The sequence below is a fragment of the Marmota marmota genome, unplaced genomic scaffold (genome assembly GCF_001458135.2).
Source record: "Marmota marmota marmota unplaced genomic scaffold, marMar, whole genome shotgun sequence".
Taxonomy (NCBI): Eukaryota; Metazoa; Chordata; class Mammalia; order Rodentia; family Sciuridae; genus Marmota; species Marmota marmota.
Window position 1 is genome coordinate 8,139,883 of NW_025999913.1, and position 21,407 is coordinate 8,161,289.

A 21,407-nucleotide genomic window follows, 5' to 3' on the forward strand; every position below is an offset into this window, starting at 1 on the left:
GGCAGCACCCAGAGGCCTCCTCAACTTGAACTCCGACTTTTCCATCTCAGGAGGATTTCAATGTCACTATTTCTGACCACACACACCCTCTGTCAAGAGGATTATAATTCCAAAGGATTAGCATATTACACCCAGTTTTTAAAATCAGATGTTTACACAGCACCCTATATTTTAGACAAAACCCTCATACATTAGTTTTCTTCCTCCCAAAGATGTTCCCTTTTTAGTTTTTAATTTCCAAGACTTTTTTTTTAACAGATTCCCAAAATACTTTTTTTTTTTTTTAAGTTTTTTTTTTTTCTCCTGTTCATTCACACTTCATTCATCAGTGTGTGGTCAGCCAGGTTAGGAAGACAAGAAGGTTTTTAACTAGTTGAAAATGTGTGTTTGCTATTGGGTTGAGTGATTTGTCCTTTAAGGTGGAGTTTGAGCCTATAAAAAGTTGAAGTGGGAGCTGAGCATGGCAAAATGTGTTTGCTTTTCTTAGATAAATCTGTTAGTCTGTGTGTGCTATAAAATGGCATTATTCCTCCAATGGAAACCACACTTCCTACACAACAGACGCCACTCTGCCTTCTCTCCACAGACTTTCCCAACCAAGGTTCAAAATCCCTCCTGTATTTGTAGTCAATCCCATGGGGAAACCATTAGTCTGGTTCCCCATTGGGGTTCCGAGATGAGATTCTTTGCAAAAGAACACGTAACAATTAGCCAGTCCAAAAAAATGTAGCTATAGATAACTTCCAAAGTAGAATTCTCAGGAAAAGAACAAAACAAAACAAAACTGTTAGGTAATAGAAAAAGACAAAATTCACCACCAATGAAGAAGATAAACAAAAATGGAGTTTTGTATTTAATAAAAATCCAAAGGAGGTATGGGGTGAAGCACTGACACGGCACATGCATTGGTCCCTGATAGGACCATGTGGACTTACCAGATTAAGAAGAGTCAAGTACTTCCACTGGGCACCATCTTGAAATATTTTATATTCCTTCTGTTCATTTCCATGTCGTGGGATGTAGTAATTGAGGAAAATGTACCAGTTCAAAACGAGGAAGTGGTATATGCACGTACAGGTCCTCATCCCAGCTTCCTCTGGCCAGGGCACTGAATACCTCAGGTCACTTCTTTGTAGTGTCCTTCTGTGAGTCACAGATCAGCCTCTAGGCAGTCGGGAGAGCTGTAAGACACACCCCTGGGGGTTGAGAGTTCTACCTCTGGCTTGGCTTCTCTCTTAGGCTGTTGTCCTGATAAACTTGGGAGAAAGGATTAGTGCTGTTTTTCAGAATCCTGTTTACATAATGATAATCTGCGGATTTGCATTTGTTTCAACCTATTAGCCTTGGAGGAGGGCAAGGGGCCAGAGCTGCCCTTTGCACCATTTAGCTGGGGCCCTGGGGCAGTGGTGGTGCAGGTTTAAACAACCTTATTATGAAACACCAACAGCTTTAGCTAATAAAACCCTCTCCTGGCCCAACTCTCTCTTCATTTGGAAAGAACAGGAAGTTGCAATAGTATCTCTTTGAGAGAAGCAGGTTGATAAACCAGGAGGTGGAGACTGGGTATGTGGAGGGCAAGAATCAAGGTAAGGAGGAAAGGAAGGAAGGATCCTTGCAATCTGGCTTCTGAGATTGCCAACCTTTGATCCCTCAGGGAACCCTGGAGGGTTTCTTTTGTTTTGGTTTTCCGTTGGTTTTGTTTTGTTTTAGTTTATCTTTAATCTAGATAACCAAGAGTCACAGGCACTCCTTGCACCTGGGCGTTCCTGTGCCAAGAGGCCAGCAGCACCGGACCCCCAACATACCTGAGGGTGAGTAGTGCCTGGGAAGGGCAAGGGTCTCTGCACTGCCCTGGAGGGGATGAGACATGGTTGGGCTGGGTAGAACACAGCGGTGGACCTGCCTCCGCCCAGTCGCAGGGAACTGAGGGACCACTGGAAGTGCCAAGCCTTGTGACATCACCAGCTTGTCTCCCTGGGCAACCGACTAAGAGGGTTGAGCAAATTCCTCAGAGAAAAGCTCCCAATGCAGTTATGTAAGTCTGCTGTCCGTGCTATTGCTGATTTCACCAGGGCTCCCAAGAACCACAGGGCAGCCAAATACAGAACCAAGCCTGAGGACTGAGAGTCATTGGACTTCACACATCAGGAGCTATTGATGAGAGGAGAGTACATCTGAGCCAGCCCCCGAGGGTCTGCATTGTAACCATGTGCCAGTCTGGGGGGGCTGCTACCACCAGACACCACAACTTGGGTGGCTGAGAAACAGCAGGGATTTATCTTTCACAGCTCTAGAGGCCAGAGGATAAAGGCGGAGATGCTGGAAGATCCGGTATCTGCTGGGGGCCCACTTTCTGGTTCAGAGATGGCCATCTTCTCACCTTGTCCTTGCATAAAGGTGGGGGCTGGGGTGGGGAGACAAGTTCCCTAGGTCCTCTCTTATCAGGTCAAGAATCCCATTTGTGAAAGTTGAGCTCTTGGGGCCCAATCACCTCCCCCCATCCCCACCCTTCACATCCTAATACCATCACCTTGAGGGTTAGGATTTCAACACATGAATTTCAGATTCTAATGGCAAATCATTCCCCCAAGAGAGAGGGATCCAGGACTTTGGTGACATATCACTCTGTACAAAACTCCATGGCCTGGTCTAAAATTAGTAAAATGATAAATGGCAGCTAATACTTTAATAGCATTTAACTGTTTGCCAGGAATCATTCCAAGGCTTTACATGGGAACCCATTCAACACCTTAAAATCCACTATGAGGTTAGTACTGCCCAGAATAGAACCGCCCACTTTCTGGGCAGTACTAATGAGGAAAAGAAAACCTTGGCTGCCAAAACCGTGTGTCTGACAACAAGTTAAGAGGCAGAGCTGTCTGTCCTGTAACCAGTGGACCTGGAACCAAGAATTCTCAGGTCTCCTCTGCAGGCCCCCAACCCCTCTTTCCAATAGTCTCCCCCTCTCTGCTGAGGGCCTTTTTCTTCCCATCAGAAAAATTCTCTCAGAAAAGGATCAGAAGTGTTTTGAAACTTGGTGCACCTATGAGCTCTCATGCTATGTCTCCAGGGGCGTCTCCATTTTAGACGTTGTTGTAGCTTTGGAGATTTCATGCCTTTATAAAAAAAAAAAATCTCAAGTATAATTCTGCAGATGGGTAAAGATTGAGGGAAAGATGGGAAAAAGATGGATAAAAACCCCCATCTCTGAAATAGGTTTGTCAAAATCTAGGTCTTTTTACTGCAAGACCTTTTTATTTTTTCCTTGTTCTTGCCTCGATGCCCACAGAGGAGAACTCTCATAAATATTGATGTGATTATTTAATTTGATTTGCAAGAGATTCAGGGTCTGACATTAGAATCCAATTAATTGTTAGCATTTTAATAAATAGTAAAATAATATATGCGTATGAGGATTTGTATATAAAAACTACATGACTTCTAAACTCAATATCTGCATCTACTTATAAAACTTTCCACAAAAGTGTTGCCCAAAAGAGAGATTGGCCAGGAGCAATGGCACATGCCTGTAATCCCAGCAGCTTGGGAGGCTGAGACAAGACGGTCTCAAGTTCAAAGCTAGACTTAGCAACTTAGCAAGTCCCTAAGCAACTTAGCAGACCCTGTTTCTAAATAAAGTAGAAAACAGGGCTGGTGATGTGGCTCAGTGGTCAGGCACCCTGGGTTTAATCCCTAGTTACACAAAAAAAGGTGTCTCTGGATTATGACCATATTCACAACATAGTTTGTATCCCAGAATGAATATCCAGGTACATTTTTATGGAGTAGTTTGGCTATCTGTCCCCCACCATAAAACCAGGTGGAGCTTGGGAGAAAAATGAATATCACCAATTAGCCTATACGGTATTATGAACACATAATAAGTGTGCTCCTTGACTGTCTTTCTCCTTTCTTCAGTAATCTAAAAGGCTAAAATTGAGAAATGGAGAGAATTATTCTCGGACTTAAAGTGAAAAGACAAATATAGCAGAAATTTGATATTTTTACACAAGAAATATTAAAAATATAAACAGCCATATTTCATACTTTGATATGAATAATACACATGTAACTTGATTAGTAGACATGACATTCTACTCTCTACTCTTTAGGAAATTGGAGCACCCTTGCTTAATGTCCCAAGTATTTATTGAGCAATTACTATTTGCAGGAGACTTGCTAGGTGGTAGGGAGTTCCTGAGGACTAAGAGAGAGGCAATCCCTGACCTCATAGAGTTTCTATTCCAGCATGGGAGGCAGATGTTAAACAAGAACAAGACCAGGTGTTAATTCACAATTATGGAAACTTCTGTGAAGGGCCAACACAGTGGGATCATTGGAAGGAACAGCAGATTCAGAGGTGGGGTGACGGGGGTGCAGGGAGCCAGCCCTCTGGGAGCCACGCTCAGTGCTGGCTCTCCCAACCCAGCCCACATCCTCTGGCCTCCTTGTCCCCTTGGTGACTCCTCTTCGCCAGCTCCTCTGGGTGGTGTTTCCCACAGAGCTGGTGCCCTCCTGTTCTTGTGGTGATGCATACTCAACCACCATTTTTATTGTCACAGAATCTATTCCTCAAGATCACATCTGCTCTGCCTAAGCTCCTCCGAGTTCAAATATATCTTCAACTCCCTGCCATTGGACATCCCCCGAATGAGGAAGACACACCTCAAACTCAGGGTGTCTAAAGAGGACTTGTTTCCTTTCCCCAAACCTGGCCTTTCTTGTCCATTGCTCTATTTTGGATGAAGGCTCCATCATCGACCTGAGAGGCTTTCCTCTGCTCTCTCTCTATTGTTCCTCAAGTCCAAATTCTGCAAGTTCAGGCTCAAATGGGTCCCCTTCTCCCCACCCTTTCTATACCTTCCCTGGTCCAGGTCTTCATCTCCTGCCAGTACCATAGCAACCGTCTCTTGATTGGTTTTCCCAAATCTAGTTTAATCCCTCAATTCTGTACTTCACAAGGTTGGAGGATGTAATTTTTTCCAAAATGCTACATTTGTCCTCGGCTTATGTCGCTTTACCACATCAACATCACCAACAGGATAATATATGAGTTTGGAAACTTTTAATACCTGCCCCCTGCAACACACACTCACACACACACACACACTCACACACACACACTCACACACACACACACACACCTGGCTTGGGTACTTTCTCCATCTCATCTTTTGTCATCTTCTTATGATGTCAAATTGGCAGAGCCTCCCACCCAAGCCTTGGTGGGGACACACCCCAGTCCTTTTCTCCTACCGTCTCCTTTTCCTGATGGCCTCTCTTAACAAGTTTTTGACTGGTTATCTCCGAATTATCCTCCAAAATGCAGCCCAGCAGTATCTTTCTCTAGTAACCCTTCCTGAACCTCTCCTCCACCAAGCCGTGTTTAATGACCCCCCTTAATGCCTATGAATCTCTGCAAGTTGTATGATGATTAGAAAGTCTTTTTCTTCTTGTTTGCTATTGTTTGAATTCCCAGAGCTTAGCAGAGTGCTGGGCTCAGAGTAAATACTTCATAAATATCTGTTGAGTAAGAGAATAATAACCTAATTGAAAATGTACAAAGGACCTGAATAGACATTTCCCCCCAAAAGACTAAAGTGGACAACAGGTATAAGAAGAGACGTTCCCATCATCAATCGTCAGGAAAATGCAAGTTAAAACCACAAAGAGTGTCACTTTACACCTGTCAGATGGCTATTATCAAAAAGATAAATGAAAGCAAATTTGGGTGAGGAGGTGGAGAAAAGGGAACCCTAATACACAACTGGTATGAATGTAAATTAATACAGCCATGGCGGTAAACAGTAGGGAGGTTCCTCCAAAAAAAGTTCAAAATGGAACCACTATATGATCCAGAATTTCCCACTACTGGGTATGTATCCAAAGGAAATGAAAGCAGAATGTGGACGATACAGCTTCACTTGCAAGTTCATTGCACCATTACTTACAATAGTATGATATGGAATCATTCTAAGTGTTAAATGATGGATCAATGGATAGAGGAAAATGTGGTATACATGGGACACATACTGGAATACTATTACTCAGCTCTTAAAAGGAGAAGGATCCCGCCATTTGCAACAGTCCGGGTGAACTTGGAGGACATTGTGTTATGTGAAATAAGCTAGGGTGGAAAGACAAATACTGCCTGCTCTCTCACACAGGGAATCTATGAAAACCAAATGCATAGAAGCCGAGAGTAGAAAGGTGGTTAGTAAGGGCTAGGAGTGGGGACAGGGGAAAGGATATGACATTTCAGCACAGAAGGAGGAATAAATGCAAGAGATCTCTTCTACATCATTGGGACTTATATCTAATAACAGGGTATTCAGTGCTTGCAAATTGCTGAGAGTGGGGTGGTGTGCCTGCCTGTAATCTCAGTGACTCAGGAGGGTGAGGCAGGAGGATCACAAGTTCAAGGCCAGTCTCAGCAACTTAGCAAGACCCTTTCTCAACATAAATAAATAAATAAACATAAAGGGCTGAAGATGTAGCTCAGTGGTAGAGCACATCCAGAGATCAATCCCCAGTACTGCAAAAAAAAGGGGGGGAAAAATTGCTGAGAGTAGATTTTAAATGTTCTCACTACAAAAAAAAAAAAAAGAGTGTGAAGTAATGCATATGCTAGTTATCTTCATTTAGCCACTAGACAACATATGCATATTTCAAAACATCATGTTGTACACCAGAGATGTTCATGATTTTTATCAATTCAAAAATAAATAATTAAAATGAAAATATCTGTTGAATTTAATGAATATATGAATACTAGGTATACCTGTCTACTGAGCTGTATGACAAATCTGGCTCATTCATTAAAATACTATTATGTTCAGAGTGTCCAGCTGATGGATTCAAGGCAGGAGGCAGAATCCTAGGAGGAGTTAAGTCACAGAGAGCCTACACCCTGGAAGAACTCACAGTCAAGTAGTGAGACAGGTATATAAAACAAAATTATAGCATGATGTGATAAGTACTATAATAGAGGTATGCATAAACTACTAATGGAAACTAAATTATCCTGCACATTACTCTGTCATTTTAAATATGTAGCAGATTGAGTTCAAGATAAATGCATTGAGTAGGCCATAGGAGACTCCAGACTCCAGGCAAGAGAAGATAAAGTTTAAAGTAATCTCCCTGAATATAGGAGTCCTGGCTACCCGCACAGATAACCATCTTGCCTGGTTATGGTTTGGACGGCTCAATGGCCAGTGTTGAAGTCTTGGTCACCAACCTGTGGCACTACTTAGAAGTAGGAAGTGGGACCTTATGGAAAAAAGGTCATTGGGGTAGGGGGGGATGCCCTTGAGAAGGAAGTTGGAACCCTGGCTCCTTCCTCCACCATGCACTCTTGCCACGGTATACTGTGCAAGCCACAGGTCAAAGTAATGTGGCCAAGTGATAATGGACTTAAACATCTATAAGTGTGAGCCAAAATAAAACTTTCCTCCTTTAAGTTAATTTTCTCAGGTATTTTGTCATAGTGTCAGTAAACTGAATAACACAGGGGTGAATTTCCTTATGTGTAAGGCTTGGGGAATTTAGAGGAGTGATCATTTTGCTGCCCAAAGGTGCCATATGAACTGGGCTAAGGGACAGTTGAGCTAGGGCCTCTGAAGAGACTGGAGGGAAGCCCCAAGTCCACACAGATACCCTGCCACGCCCCTGCATAACCACAGAACCAGTCACAGTGGAAGGTTCTGGAAGGTGATGGCCACAGGTAACAAGTGAATGCTGAGAAGGAAATGGGGATGTCGGGGCCCAGAGTCCTGGAGGTCATGCTGAACAGGTCTGAGGGAGTGCAGTTTCATTCTGACACAAGGCAGAAGCCTCCCAGCTACTGTACTAAGTAAACAACTACCAATACATCCCAATGACCTTAAGCTTCACGACCAGCTAAGCCAGCAGGACTAGTCCATACCCACTCACCCTCTTCGACTGCAGAGACCTTCTCGAATGGTCTATTCCTCCACAGCCTCAGGAGCTCACTTAACTGGGTCCATCTTTGGGTAAACAGTCTCACCATTAAATTCTCAGATGAGGGGCTGCCTTTTTCTGCAGGGGCTCAGAGCTCCTCCAGGGGTGTCTGAGACACCTCTGTTCCTCCGCACCACACATGGCAAAACTCCCGATGTTAGTAAGAATCTCATGTTGTGTGAATCAATCCTGCCATTGTGCTATTCTTAGGCATACCTAGGGGGTCTCTTGGGTTTCCGGATTATCATCTCCCAGCTCCATCTGCATTTCCCTAAACCCCGGCTATCTCTGAATTAATATCACATTCACTGCCTTCTGAAGCACCCCAAAAGTGTGCACGAGGTCCCGCTGAAGTCCAGGTGCCCGGAGACTAAGATCTTCCTTCCAGTGGAGTTGAGGGGCTTCCCTGGGAGCCCTGGTCCCCTTGCTGGAAGTGGCTGAGAACTGAGTAAGAATGAGATGATGAACCTATTTGGGTTATTTTTGTCACATTCAAGAGCACTTGTTTTTCTCAGAGGCCACCGTGACTTCCCTGCTTTTTAAAAACTAGAACTTTCAGTGAAGGCCTCTGTCTGAAGTCTGCTGGGTGAGGACATGTGTGGGTTCCCAGCCACCCAACTAAGTGAACCGGGGCTTGTTTTTTGAGTTGTTGCTGGATGGATGGATATATATCTCTTCAACCACCACGTTGCCCGTGCATGAGGAAAACCGGTTCCCACCTGCCTTCCTTTTAATCTCCCACTTGGCTTTTACAGAGGAACGAACGTAGTGTGTGACCATCTTCTTGGTCTCCCTCAGAGAAGCAGAGCTCTCTGTCAGTATGTTTCAAGCTACCTTAAAAAGGCCAAAGAACTCCTCCTGTTTACAGGCATGACATTGAGTCACATTATTTAAAGAGTTTAGATTAAAGGGGGAAAAAAATGTTGAAGTCTGTTAGTTCAACCTCTTCATCTTCCAGATGAGAAAATTAAAGCTCAGAGAGATTGTGCAACTTGCCCCAAGTCACAGAGCTATGAATGCAGGGCAAACATCAGAATGTAGATTTCTTAACAGCCAGGCCTGTGTGCTTTCACTTATTTTTGAATTATACTTTTTTTTTTTTTTGTATCCAAGTTCTAGAATTTTCAAGTGAACTTCTTTCGTTTGAATTAGTTTGGAAGTCACTTGATTATGTGAGATCTGATGAAATTGTTAAAGAGAAACTGTCTGCCCAGAAAAACCATTTTGAGACTGTCAGATTTCACATTTTGTACATCCTGATAATCAGAAATGTATAATTTTTTTCTCATAATGTAACTCAGACATTTCAAAATAGACTTTTATATCCAGAATTAATCATTAAAATTACAAAAATATTCTAAACTGGCCAATCAGCACATTCCAGTTCCAGGGTTTTGAAACTCTAGTGTGACATTCATCATAAGGACAACAGTCAGTTAAGCTATGGCTGTTTTGTTTTAGCAGTTTGTACAGAAAAACATGACTCATGTATAGTCATATACATGAATGGCACTTTGTTGATTTTCTACCTAATGCTTCTATTGTTTGTTGGAGAAGTTGTTGAAGTCGCTAAAAATAATAACTGTGCATTAGTCTATTTCTCCTTTTAGCTTTATTAGTTTTTGCTGTATGTTTTTTGAGGCTTAGTTGTTTGGTTCATACATGTTAGAATTGCTATGTCTTCCTGGTGGATTAACCATTTTAGATATGTGATGTGCTTCTTTGTTGCTAGTAAGCTTCTTTGTTCAAATAAACTATACTTCATGTTATATACCAAAGCCATTCTTTTTAAAAATCAAGGCTTACATGTATGATATTTCACCACATAATTGTTGCAGATTTTCTAACAATTTTTTTGTTTGCTAAAAGGAGGTACCATTATATGAAACATTTTTTAATTGTGTCAGTACTATTACAAATCATTTATTATTAAATCTCTTTGATGCAAGATTAGGATGCATGGGACACGTGTGAATATACATTAATACAGTGACTACAGTTATGCTGTAAAATATGGTATTTTTCATTACTTTTACTGTCAATCTGTTTTGTTTAAATTAAAATGAGTTTCTTGCGTACAGCATATAGTTGAAACATGTTCTTTGTGTTTTGTTAGTCACTGTTCCAATATCTACCTTATAATTGGTATATTTAGACTATTTGTATTTAAGGTAACTGCTGATAGTTTAATTCTCTGTCTTTGAATTATCTGTTCTACTGCTTCATGTTTCTTATATCTCTGGTCTCACCTTCCTTTGTGCTACTTGAACACTTTTTAGGATTCCATCTTGAGTTATTTATAGTGTCTTTGCACCTCATATAATTCTCCTAGTGGTTGCTCTGAGTGTGAACATATATACAACCTATTGCATTCCCCTGATCTAAAATTTGACCACTTCAAGGGAAATAGACACCTTAATTCTAAGTTAATTCTCTCACTTTTCCTATTTTCAAATACCATAGCCTTGGCTCTCAGAGCACAATTTTTCATATCTCTCGTTGTATACAAAGTATATTCACACCAATTCGTGTCTTCATGCATGTACTTTGGATAATAATGATCATCACATTCCACCATCATTTCTGACCCCATACCCCCCTCCCTTCCCCTCCAACTCCTCTGCCCTATCTACAGTTCGTCAATTCCTCCTATGCTCCCGCTCCCTACCCCATTATGAATCTTTAGCTGTTTTTTTAAGGGTAGGTCTGCTAGCAACCCAACCTTTTAGTTTCCTTTCACCTGAGAGTGTCTTCATTTACCTTTGACTTCTGAAGAACAGTTTCATAAGATAAAGGATTCGTCCTAGGTTCTTCTTCTAGCACTCACTGTAGGCTGAGCCATTTCCTTTCGGTGGCCATGGTTTCAAGTGACAAGTGTGCAGCTATTTACATCTGTGCTCCCCTACAGTTAAGGTGTCCTTGGGGGGGCTGCTTTCGGAAGTTTGTTTTTAGTTTTCAGAAGTTCAGGTATGGTGTGCTTAGCCGTATTTGAACATTTTTCAGTTTCTTAAATCTGTAGGTTTATGTCTTTCACCAGTGGGGAGTTTTTAGTCATTATGCTTTTTTTTCCCCCAAAATACTCTTTGAGCCTCACTCTTTTTCTATTCTATTGTGGGACTCCAATGGTATGATTTTTTTCCCCTCTTTTTTTCTTTCTCCATAGTCCTCCATTGTCTTGCTGTTGTTGTGTGGGTTTTTTTTAGTCTATTCTCTCTCTGATTTGATTCTTTGATTCTGTGCTCTGTGTTTCTATCCTGCTACGGTGAAGTTTTTATTTCTGTCATTATATTTTTTAAGTTCTATAATTCCCATTGGGCCTTTTTTTTAATAAGTTCTATTTCCTCAATGATCTTTTCCATTTTTCAATTGTTTCAAGAGATTCATAATGGCTCATTGAGCTTTAGTTGTATAATAACTGCCTTGAAGTCTTCATCGGATAAGTCTAGCATTCAACTCATCTGTGTGGTGTTCACTGATTGCCCTTTTTGTTGTTGTTCTCATTCCAGATGTTATTTTCAGCTGGGCAAGGTGGCTCATGCCTGAAATCCTAGCAACTCTGGAGTCTGAGGCAGGAGGATCCCAATCTCAAGGCTAGCCTTAGCAATTAAGTGAGACCCTGTCTCAAAATAAAATAAAAAGATCCAGGGTGTGACTCAGTGGTAGAGTATTCCTGGGTTACATCTCTGGTACCTAATAATCATAATAATGTGATGTTTACTCATTCTTGACATGACAGCTGCTTTTTTATTACATTCTGGACACGTTGACTATCGTCTTAGGAGACTCGGTGTTATATTTGAATCTTGTAGTTATCCTGCACAGGGATCCTGGCCTGACTTCTGTAGGTCAATGTTCGGATGATCATTTAATTTTCTGAGCCTTTTTGCTATACTGTTTTGATTTGCTTGACTTATAAAGTGTCCCTGGGGCCCCTGGTGTGACAACCAAAACAGTCTCCGGAAATTATCAAAAATCCCCTGGGGAGAAAAATCACTCCTAGTTGTGATCCAGTCGAATTCAGCTTTCACAGCTTGTGACAGGCCACGCCTCCGCAGAGAGGTAAGATTCTCCTGCAAGGCTCAGGGGTGGACCTTGGGATCTTCTCCTGTGTTTTCAGGCATTAGCCCCCTTCCCTGGGGAGAGGAAAAGGCTTTCTCTGCCTCCTCCTCCTCCATCTGCCCACACTTGAACTCAATGAGGATGCTGATAAGTGGATCCTATCAGAGGGCAGGATTGGATATCCTGCAAAATCCACCTCAGATTAATCCAGCCCTTGACACACAAATGGCTTTTATTAAGGACTTGCAGCTCTCAACTTTCAAAGTGGAATCTTTCTAGAATCAAATACATATACTTACATTCAGCAGTAAGATATGCTGCCAGAGATCATTATCAGATACATCCTTTATTGCTTGTTAGTTGGTTCTCTTCTTATTTGTACATTGCTGAAATGACATCACATGACCTTTCGCAAGATTTTGCTTTTCTGCCTGGAAACATGGGGTAGTGTTTCATAAAAACAAGGAACAGGTCGCAGGGCTAATAAAAAAAAAATCCCCTTATCTTGAAAAACAAAAACAAGTTTAAAAAAAAAACTGCCCGATGGTTCACTGCAGAGTTGTTTTGGTTAATCATTTACTGCCCAGTGAATTAAAAAAACACGCCATCCTGAAACTGTGCGAAAAGAGGAGGAAGCCTTACAGATCACTTGTTTACGAAAAGGTCTCACATGCTTTTTCTGCCTTCCTCGGATTCTGTGTTATTGCATTTTAATTATTCATCTGGAATGGCTACACATGCCTCGGTTGGTCAGGGCTTGCGGATGCTCACTAAGCATCCCCCCCCCCCGTCTCTCTAGAGTGCTTATGGTGTTTTGGGCTAATCAAAGTGATCTCAATTTGTTTTATGAGTACCCAAAATATATTAGATAAAATAAAAACAGCCCTTCTTTCTTATCTTTGCCAAAGTAGAGTTCTTTGCACACGGCCTGCCGAGGAGAAGGATGCTGTACAGACTATGAGCTGCAGACACAGCAGTACAGCTGGTTATCCACAGGTGAAGCCGCTGCGGCCTGGCCCGCCACTCCCCCAGCCCCCGGCCCCAGCCCCTTGTCTACCTTGTCTTGAAAGATGTCAAAACTTTTCCCATGACTTTCTGCCTTTTCCCTCTGTCCACCTCTTAAGTTTCAGAAGGAGTCATGTTAAAAGGATTTGGAGGGGGGCTATGTAGGGAGAAAATGGAGCCTATCTGCTAGACTTCCAGACCGTTCCCCAGGACAAAGGCCTCGTCACCAATGAACTCACTTGAATTGCTGGGGACGTTTGGCTGTTTCAAGAGGCTCGGCTCTCAATGACACCATGACAAAGCTCCAGTTGCCAAAGTCACCCTCCCCACTTTTGTGGCAAGAGAAAAATAAATAAATGATCATCAGTTCTACATGGTCTTTGGCTTCTTAGTGGAGTTGGTGTGAGCATCTGTGCTACCATAAATCTGGCTGTGTCTTCAAAGTGAGCAGTGGCTCTGGAGCTGAGAGAGAAGATTCTGGGACTAGTAGCCACAGATCAGGTGGCCACTTGGAAAAGCCCAGCCCACGGCCCTGATGCTGCTGTTGCTGAGGCTCTGTTGTGTCCAGTCAGGGGACATCCTAGTTGGAATGCAAAGAGAGAAAGGAGGTCAGAGGACATGTTTGCCAGCTGCTGGTTGACTCAAGGGCTCTCAGTGGCCTTCTGTTTTTTAAATGTGGCTCCTGGCTTGCACTTCAACTTTGGCCTCTGAAAAAATGTGGACTCCAAAATGAAGTGAGGAAAATCTGTTTCCACCAAGTGGCCAATAGGGTGAGCTCCAACATCAGAACTTCCCGCTGTCCATCTTGGGTGCAGTTCTTCCCACTGGGTGGCCACGGGTGGGCAAGTTAGTGAAACTTCATGTCTCAGTCTCCTCAACGATAAAACAGGGACAACAACGAGAGCCCACAACTCAGAAGCTGCTGGGCAGGCCAAGAGAGGCAGGGGGTGCTAAGGTTGTAAGCACTCAAGGTGCACTAGGTTTTAGTACTTGTAAAACGTTTATCCATATAGCCACCGAAGGGTCCGAGTGCCCATGTGGCCCATGACTAGCACCTCATTTCTAGGTAGCAACATTTGCCGTTATGTCTTCAGAGAACAACCTGGTGGAGGTTCTAGATCTATGGCTAGCAGCCTGAATTCTTTCCAGAAAAAAACTTTGGTGGGAACAATTTCCAAACATATTTCACAGTTGTCTTAAGGCCAACATCAGCTTCCAAACTGAAGAAAAATCTTTACTCTCATTCTGGGGCTTTCCATTAAGACCATAATGACCCAGAATTTCCCACTAGCCCCTACTAAGTTTCTTAGGAATTGAAAAGGGCAAGTGAAATTGACCTGAAGTTCAGGATCAGTGAATTATCACCCTCTCTCTCAGAGAGAGAAGGGAGAGAGGAAATGTACTTGGAGTGGGAATAAATTCACGCAAGCAAGGGACGAGATCAAGAAGAAGAGACGACCCTCAGAGTTTAGTTGGTACCTCTTTTTTAGCCAAGGTGGAGTCTAAATGATAATCTGAAGTGTCTTCTGGGTAATAGGAAAAAAAAATCAACTATTTTTCAAATCTTTAAGCCTCAGAAAACTGATTCTGATTGCATAGCCCAAATTTTGTCAGAAGAAGTTTCTTCTCCAGCAATCAGGCGGTACGAACGATGGTTAATCAGTGATGGAAGGAAAGGTGCATGAACTACGTAACCCCCTGCAGAAGCCTGCTCGACCTTGGGGTGCTTTCTGTTTGAGGAGGGAAATAGCCCTTGTTGCCTCAGTGATCACAGAAAGGGGGGGGGGGAAAGAGGTGCTATGGAAGCTGCTTGGTACCCTAGTTTCTCTTCCCCTTCACTCCCATCAGTGGCTCAGTAGGGGACAATGGCACTTACTAGTCCCACCGAAGAGAGGATTGAATGTTCCTGCTCCCAGTACTCCTGAGAGGGTGTTATGTGGCCCCTCAGTGAGCTCCCCATGAACAGACCAGAGCAGAGCATTCTAGCTTCCCACCCAGGATGAGGGGCATGGACCCAGACATCCCTATGTTGAAATTCGACTCCCCAGTATGATGGTACTTGGAGATGGGACTTTGAAGAGGTGATTAGGACAGGAAAGCAGAATCCTCCTGATGGGATTCGTACCCCTGTAAGGAGAGACACTTAAGAGCTTGCTTCTTCTTTCTCCACTACGTGAGGATGGAACCAGGAAGAAGATCTCCCAATCTCCAGGACTGAGAAACAAATGTCTGTTGTTTAAGCCCTGCAATGTATAGTATGTAAAGTATCTGAGTGATGGAGACCATGGGTACGCCAGCTCCAAGTTCCCTCGGTATCCTGAGGTAGGAAGAGGCTTATGGATGTCATAGGAAGAAAAGATGGTGGCCCCATGTGGCTTGGGAAAGCCAAGGGAAGGTCAGGATAATGGGTTTTTTTGACTGAGATAACAATGAACTTCATCTACCCGAGGAAAGGAATAAGGAAAGAAATGGAATTTACCCCTTGAAGAAATAAACCTGTCATTATTAGCTACTGGCCATTTAAATTTATTGTAATATATGATTTCATTAATTTGTTAAATACACCATCTGTACAAACAAAAATAAATGCCAACATAGATCAAGCATACCAGTGGCCCAACAATGTACTTTGTACATAAGCCCTCATTTTTTTTTCTTTTTTACAGCATTCTAAAGCAAGAATTATGGTGCCACTTGACAATTGAGGAAGTCACATCTGAGAACATGAGGGATTAAATATCTTTGCCCAAAGACACACAACAAATAAATGGCAGAACTTGGAGCTTAAAGCCATTGTTATCTCAGTCAAAGACCCATTATCCTATGAGGACTCTGAACTACTTTTACAACTGTTCAAAAAGCCTAAATCATCCCGAAATAAAAGACTTATTAAAAAAAAAAATCCATGATCGATATTGTTCTACTGTGCTCTCTTTCCAAATTACGTATAAGAGGGTTTTGCTTCATTGAAATGCTAAATTTCTTAGAGATCTTGAAAAACCGAATGTCATATTTTAACATCTCTATACCTTCTGGCATCTGTATTCCCTAAGTGCTGTCTTCTACTTTTCTACGTAAAGATTAAAATGGAGCTTGCCACTCGGGAAGCTCCCAGTAAGTGTTAGCTATCATCATTACCATCATCGACGTCATTACCACCACCACTACCACCCCCTCTACCTTCACAAGCCATCGTTTGTCATATTTGACATATCAGTAAACATGTTGAGACTCCCCACTGACCTGGACTAGGTGTTCAACAGCCTTTTCTGAAATGAATACTTCCCTGTGCTCACAACTCAATTTTTCAGCAGCGAATCTTCAAACACAGCCATTTTGTGTCTGTTTCTGTGTTTAATTTTCCTTGGCCCGGGGGGAAGAGGGAAGCTGCCAGAGGATTGTCCTCTCCATGACTCCTGACCACTTTGTAGCTTCCACCTAGCCAATGCTTGGGGTCGGGATGCAAAGGACTCACAAGTCACCCATCCCAAGAGTGGTATTCCTCAGGCATGTCTTTCCTGAGCTCCAACTCGATTAGATCCAGCTACCCTCTCTGCTGTGCTGCACATCAAGGGGAAAGCTATAAATGGGAAGAAGAGAATTAATGTGACCTTTATGCTCTACGGACACAATGTTAAAGGGGCCACATGCTCTTTTCTGGCTGCTTTGTTAAATGTTATCCTTTTCCACTAAATGCCAACAAATGTTTATAAGTTCCCGGGCTCTCAGAAGATGGAGGGCACAGACCCAGGAGCCTGATGCCAACTCTGCACAGCAAACTTTGCCCCTGCAGCTTTGCTGACCCATCACACGCTGTGTACGCACTGTGGTGGGGGCCTCATCACATGATCTCATTCACCATTTGACAAGGGCACTGTTTTAAAGGATGCTGGTTCTAGAAATGGCAGGAAGTGCTCTCTAACTCAGCACTCTCCAGCGGATTTTTCTGCAATGATGGAAATTTCGGTTTCTGTGTTGTCTAGGATGGTAGTTACTAGGCACATGTAGTCAGTGAGTCCTAGAAATGTGGCTAGGGCAACCGAGGAACTGGATTTTCAATTTTATTCTATTTTAATTGATTTGGATTTAATTAGTACCATGTAGTTGGTGGCTACTGCACTGGGTAGTAAAGCACCTTAAGGTGACAAGCCACCTTAGTTTACCCAGGACTGAGGGGTTTCTTGATCTTCAGTGCTAAACCTAAAACAGTTCCAGACAAACTGGGACAGTTGGTCACACTAAAGCGGATCTTTTCTAAAATATTTTGGATTTTTGGGAGCGACAATTAGACATGTGGCAGTTGTAGTGTAAACCAAAAGGAAGAGAAGGGCAGAGACGGTTGAACTGGATTTTCCTTCCCAAGTAAAACACAAATAAATGTGAAACGATGAGACAGAGGTTTAAACTGAAGTAGTCCTTGTAAAGCTCCAGTAAAAATCTGAATGAGAACACACACAGGGCACCACCCTCAATTGGCTTTCAGAACCCAACAGTAACTGGCTTGATGACATTCAGAATCCCAGTGGAGGTCGAAGGCTATAGACAGCTTGACTAGAGTCTCAGTGCCTTGAGTTCCTGATCCCAGCTAAAGATGTGGGTAAGAACCACTAGGAATGCACCAGATATCATTGTCCTAGTAGAAGCTTCTGTATTCCCACATCTCATCTCCCTGTCAACCAGAGAGTGTGAAACACACCACTAGAAATGGATCCCTCTGGGCTCAGTGTTGTCTTCCATTAAAAACACATCTTCTAAGGACCCTCGTATCTAACCATGTATGGGTACCATGCTGTAATTCTTTTAACACTCAAATTGGCCTCAACTATCAAGGTCCTGAAGGAATGATTAAAACAGTCATCTCAAAATACTTTTGAATATGCATCCTCATCGTTAAAAATTTTGAGTCATGTTCCCCCTTAGGTGTATATTTTTTGGTAATTATGGTCGAACCGTAGATTAATAAAGCATATTTTTATATTTTGAAGAAGAATCCCATCATTTCTTTTTATTTTTATTTATTTACACTTTGCTGTTCTCACATCTCGGAGCATTTGACCTAGGTGAACACTACATGAAGTTATAGGATGAGTCTCCCTTGCCAGAAATGCTGGGGACAGCAAGTGCCTCAGATTCTGGATTTCTCTGATTTTGGAATATCTGCATGGATTTTGCTGGTTGAGCATTTCCAACCTGAAAACCTGACATCTGAAACTTTTTGAGCATCTTGTCAGTGCTTAAAATTTTTTTCCAATTTTGGAGCAAAACTTTTCAATTTCAGATATTTCAGAATTATAGATATAATTGCACATATATACAGACACAGTTGCTGAGATAAATATGAGATTGAAATCAAGGCCTGGGGTCTAGTTTTGTTTTTGTTGTTGTTGTTTTGCTTTGTTTTTGTATATATTTTTAACGAACTCACTTTTTTTTAGAATTTTTCTGTCAGTGGTTACCAGACTTCATTGTGCCTAAGAATTACTTGGGAATCTTGTCTAGAAAACAGGATTTTCAATTCCACTTCCTGAGATTCTGCTTTAATTTGTCTCAAGAGGGTCAAGAATCAGCGTTTGCAATTAGACTTCCATCCCCAACCCCATGCAAGCTGTCCAGGATCAGGCTGGGTTCACCCCCACAACCCTGCCCCAAACTATGGGAAGAGTGGAAATGGTTGAACATCAGAGCAAACTTAGCCCTGAGTAAGACAATCCAGGCTTTCTGACTTGGTGACCACTGCTCAGCATACATTCTTTGTCATGGCATTGATAGGCATGAATGGGGCAGCAGGGAGGTGGATGTGAGGTGGTAGGTGTGGGTGTGTGTATGGCACAGGCGTGTGCAAATACACCCCCTGTACAAAGCTAAACACTTAGAATTGGTCCTCCTTTTCTCTCTCAAGGAGGAAGCTTGTTTTGAATACATCTATTTTTAATAAACTAAATACTTTAGAAATTACACCATTATATAAGATTTAATCTTATCTCTCCAAAGAATTGTTTCTAAATCTGTGTCTCATTAACAGATGTGTCATTTTTTTCCTCCTCAAAAGAATTACTTCCTGGTTCATGGTGTTTGCCATGAAACTCAGGTCAAGTGTGAATCTTGATCCAGAGACAAACTTATTACTGGACCCCCAAAGAAGAATGCAAGTGCCCTACCATGTCCACATGAGTGTACACTTTACGACTTTCAACCGATGAGTTACATAATTTGGAAGGAGAAGCTCAGATTATTTATTTCCTAAAAAGCTCGTAAGGCCCAGCAAATACACTCCACATAGGTGATCCTACTCCCTGTATCCTAAACATACTTAAGTCTCCCTGTACCCTGGTATCAATGCAGGGTGCTAAAGGTAGGACCCTAGGCAGAAATAAAAGCACAAACCAGATACAGATACTTCATATAAAGTCTCAGTGCAATTTTTTTAAACTTTCACCATTTTCATTTCTTGGGAGAAATGATTCAAAAGGAGTGATCTTGAAAAGTCAATAAGCACAATTGGTCAGATAATTTGATTTCTTTCTCTTTGCTTATAAGAAAATCATTTAGCAAGGTAGAGCAAGCACGCTGGAGCCAGGTACTGTGGTGCACATCTGGAATGCCGACTCCTAGAGAGGCTGAGGCAGGAAGATCTCAAGTTCAAGGCCAGACTCAGCAACTTAGTGAGGCCTGGTCAAAATAAAAGAAATGGGGGTGGGGGTGTGGCTTAGTAGTAGAGACAGCTTGGATTCCATTCCCATTACTGCCAAAAAAAACAAACAAAAAACGTATGCTTTTACTAACCACGGTTTGCATGTCTAACACATCATATAAAACTGTGCACTGTGATCACTTTGAAATTCTCCCTACAGACTGTGTCATGAAAGACAGAGGCAGCGGGGGGCTTAAGACACATCCACATGACACGAGAAAGGTGAGTTTCCTGTCTCTTCATTTCAAGTAATTAAAGTTTGGATCTTTAACGTCTCCCCAAAAACTCATACATTAGGCAATGCTGGAATGTTCAGAGATGAGATGATTAGGTTACAAGAGCTGTAACTTCATCCGTGGATTAATCCACTTGATGGATTAATAATTTGTGTGAACTACTGGGTGATAACTGTAGGCAGGCGGAGTGTGATTGGAGGAAGTAGGTCACTGGGGGAATGTCTTTGGACTATATCTGCTCCCTGGCCCCAACAGCTTTCTTCTGCCACACCTTGTCACCATGATGGTCTGCCTCATCTCAGGCACAGAGCAGTGGAGTCAGCAGACTATAAACTGAACCTCTAAAATAAACTTTTCTTCCTCTGAGTTGTTCTTCTCAGATATTTTGGTCACAGCAACAAAAATCTGTCTAAATCTATTATCGGTTGCTCATTGAAATCTCGTTAGTCTTCCGTAGTAGTGTTTTGGAGATTATTTTAATAAAATCCATGGGATTTCTTACCAGGGATCCCCGAGATTTGCTATTTTAGTTCTATAGAGAGATCTAGCAGGAAGGGTGTACCTAAAAACAGTGACTTTTCCTGTTGCTCTTGGTAGGCTCCCATCTCTGCGGCTTTTCTTCTGAGGCTGCCATACACCACGATCACAATCCATTCCTCCTCTCTCCTGTGTCCTCTGTGTGATGTTCAGTTTTACCAGGAACCTCTCAGCTAACTCAATCCCCTGCTGGTTGGACAATCTAAAGAACCGTGATGGGTACAGCAGATATATGTCAGGCTTGGCTGAATGGCAGGATAGAGTAGCTGGTGATTTCCCCCGATAGCTTGGAGTGTACGTGGGAACACCTTCTCTTCCTTCACCCCCACCTACCACTCCCAGCTGGATCCCACAGCTCTAAAAGACTGGGTACTACAACATGTAAAAATATCCCAGATGCTGGGAGATCACGCAGAAAGGGCCGTGCTAAACATCTCTAAGTTTTATTTTTCCTCAGGGGATAAAGAAGACTTCTCCTGACTATAAAGGCAAGAACAAAATAGAGCCGGACTCCGGAGAAAGATGGGGGAAAAGGCGGAACTGTGACCACCGACAGAAAAGGCCCAGTGGCCCGCGGCAGGACAGAGCTTCCAATCACTCCTGCAAGGTAGGCGGGCCTGCGACCCACCGGCAGAAGAGGAGCAGCGGCCTGCTGAGAGACAGAGCCGCCCCCTCCCCCTGCGCCGGCAAGGTAAAGGGAACTGTGACCATCCACAGAGCAGGCCCAGCGGCCTGCTGAGGGGCAGAGCCGCCCCCCACCCCCCGGGCCTGCCAGGTAGGCGGAACTGTGAACACCGACAGAAAAGGCCCAGTGGCCCGCGGAGGGGCAGAGCTTCCAATCACTCCTGCAAGGTAGGCGGGCCTGCGACCCACCGGCAGAAGAGGAGCAGCGGCCT

General features: G+C 42.9%; 1 protein-coding gene across 7 annotated transcripts in view; it reads right to left on the reverse strand.

Moving 5' to 3' along the window:
* LOC107149251 (androgen dependent TFPI regulating protein) overlaps positions 1 to 21,407 on the reverse strand; it is an 84,363-nt gene that overhangs the window by 58,992 nt on the left and 3,964 nt on the right. For 3 of the 7 annotated variants that reach the window (XM_015494015.2, XM_015494014.2, XM_048799798.1), the window contains exon 1: positions 936 to 1,281. In XM_015494015.2, the coding sequence (XP_015349501.1) occupies positions 936 to 1,085 (150 nt within the window). In that variant the 5' untranslated portion in view covers positions 1,086 to 1,281. Of the gene's footprint in view, positions 1 to 935; positions 1,301 to 1,805; positions 1,929 to 21,407 lie in introns of those variants that run through there. The other 4 variants (XM_048799795.1, XM_048799796.1, XM_048799797.1 and 1 more) reach the window with 3 other exon arrangements.